The following is a 1,379-nucleotide window of genomic DNA, read 5'->3' as shown; positions in this document are numbered from 1 at the left end:
CGGGCCCACCAGAAGGAGCTGGCCACGCAGCTGAACGAGGACGCGCGGCGGCGCCTGACGGAGCAGCGCGGGGAGCAGCAGACCCAAAAGTACCCGAAATCACCCCAAAACCGCCCGGGCCCCCCGGCCTGCCCCTCCTCCTGTCCCCTTGGCCTGATTGGGGCACAGATTCCTGCCCAAATTCCCAATTCTTGTCCCAAATTCCCAATTCCTGCCCCAAATTCCTGCCCAAATTCCTAGTTTCTGCCCCAAATTCCCCAATTTCTGCCCCAAATTCCTGCCCCGATTCCTGCCCCAAATTCCCAATTCCTGCCCCAAATCCCGAATTCCTGCCCCAATTTGTGTCCCAAATTCCTGCCCCAAATTCCCCAATTCCTGCCCCAGTTCCTGCCCCAAATTCCCAATTCGTGCCCCAAATTCCTGCCCCAAATTCCCAATTCCTGCCCCAAATTCCCAATTCCTGCCCCAAATTCCCAATTCCTGCCCCAATTCCTGCCCAAATTCCTGCCCCAATTCCCCCAATTCCTGCCCCAATTCCTGCCCCAAATTCCCAATTCTTGTCCCAAATTCCTGCCCAAATTCCCACTTTCTGCCCCAAATTCCCGAATTCCTGCCCCAATTTGTGTCCCAAATTCCTGCCCCAAATTCCCCAATTCCTGCCCCAGTTCCTGCCCCCCAAACCCGGCCGTTTCCTCCCCGTTTTTCCCAAACCCGGCCGTTTCCTCCCCGTTTTTCCCAAACCCGGCCGTTTCCTCCCCGTTTTTCCCAAACCCGGCCGTTTCCTCCCCGTTTTTCCCAAACCCGGCCGTTTCCTCCCCGTTTTTCCCAAACCCGGCCGTTTCCTCCCCGTTTTTCCCAAACCCGGCCGTTTCCTCCCCGTTTTTCCCAAACCCGGCCGTTCCCTCCCCCCTTTTCCCAAACCCGGCCGTTTCCTCCCCGTTTTTCCCAAACCCGGCCGTTTCGTCCCCGTTTTTCCCAAACCCGGCGGTTTTCTCCCCGTTTCCAGGGCGCGCAAGTCCAACGTGTCGTACAAGAGCGCGGCGCTGCTGCCCAAGGAGCCGCACGTGCGCGAGATGAAGATCTACATCGACAAGAAGTACGAGAGCGTCATCATGCCGGTCTTCGGCATCGCCACGCCCTTCCACATCGCCACCATCAAGGTCCGAAATCGCCGCGATTCGCCCCAAAAACGGAGCGGGGGTGGGGCGGGAGGAAACGGGGGGAAAACGGAGGGAAAAATTGAAAATGGGGGGTGGGAAATGGGTGAGGTAGCTGGGAAAGACAAAATTGACAGGAAAAACCACCAAAAGTGCTTGAAAAACCCCAAAATCCCCAGGATTTGCCCCAAAAATGGAGCCGGGGGGAGTCGGGGGTGGGGC

General features: G+C 57.9%; 1 protein-coding gene across 1 annotated transcript in view; it reads left to right on the top strand.

Moving 5' to 3' along the window:
• Positions 1-3: 3 nt before the first annotated feature.
• LOC121344830 (FACT complex subunit SPT16-like) overlaps positions 4-1,379 on the top strand; it is a gene marked incomplete at its 5' end in the record, with an annotated part of 21,635 nt that continues 20,259 nt past the window's right edge. Inside the window, 2 exons of the mRNA XM_041421085.1 lie at positions 4-89; positions 1,007-1,160. Coding sequence (XP_041277019.1) covers positions 4-89; positions 1,007-1,160 — 240 coding nt within the window. The remainder of the gene's footprint in view (positions 90-1,006; positions 1,161-1,379) is intronic.

This window comes from Onychostruthus taczanowskii, unplaced genomic scaffold, assembly GCF_017590055.1.
Source record: "Onychostruthus taczanowskii isolate IOZ18803 unplaced genomic scaffold, ASM1759005v1 scaffold686, whole genome shotgun sequence".
Classification (NCBI taxonomy): Eukaryota; Metazoa; Chordata; class Aves; order Passeriformes; family Passeridae; genus Onychostruthus; species Onychostruthus taczanowskii.
This window is presented reverse-complemented; position numbering and strand designations above follow the sequence as displayed.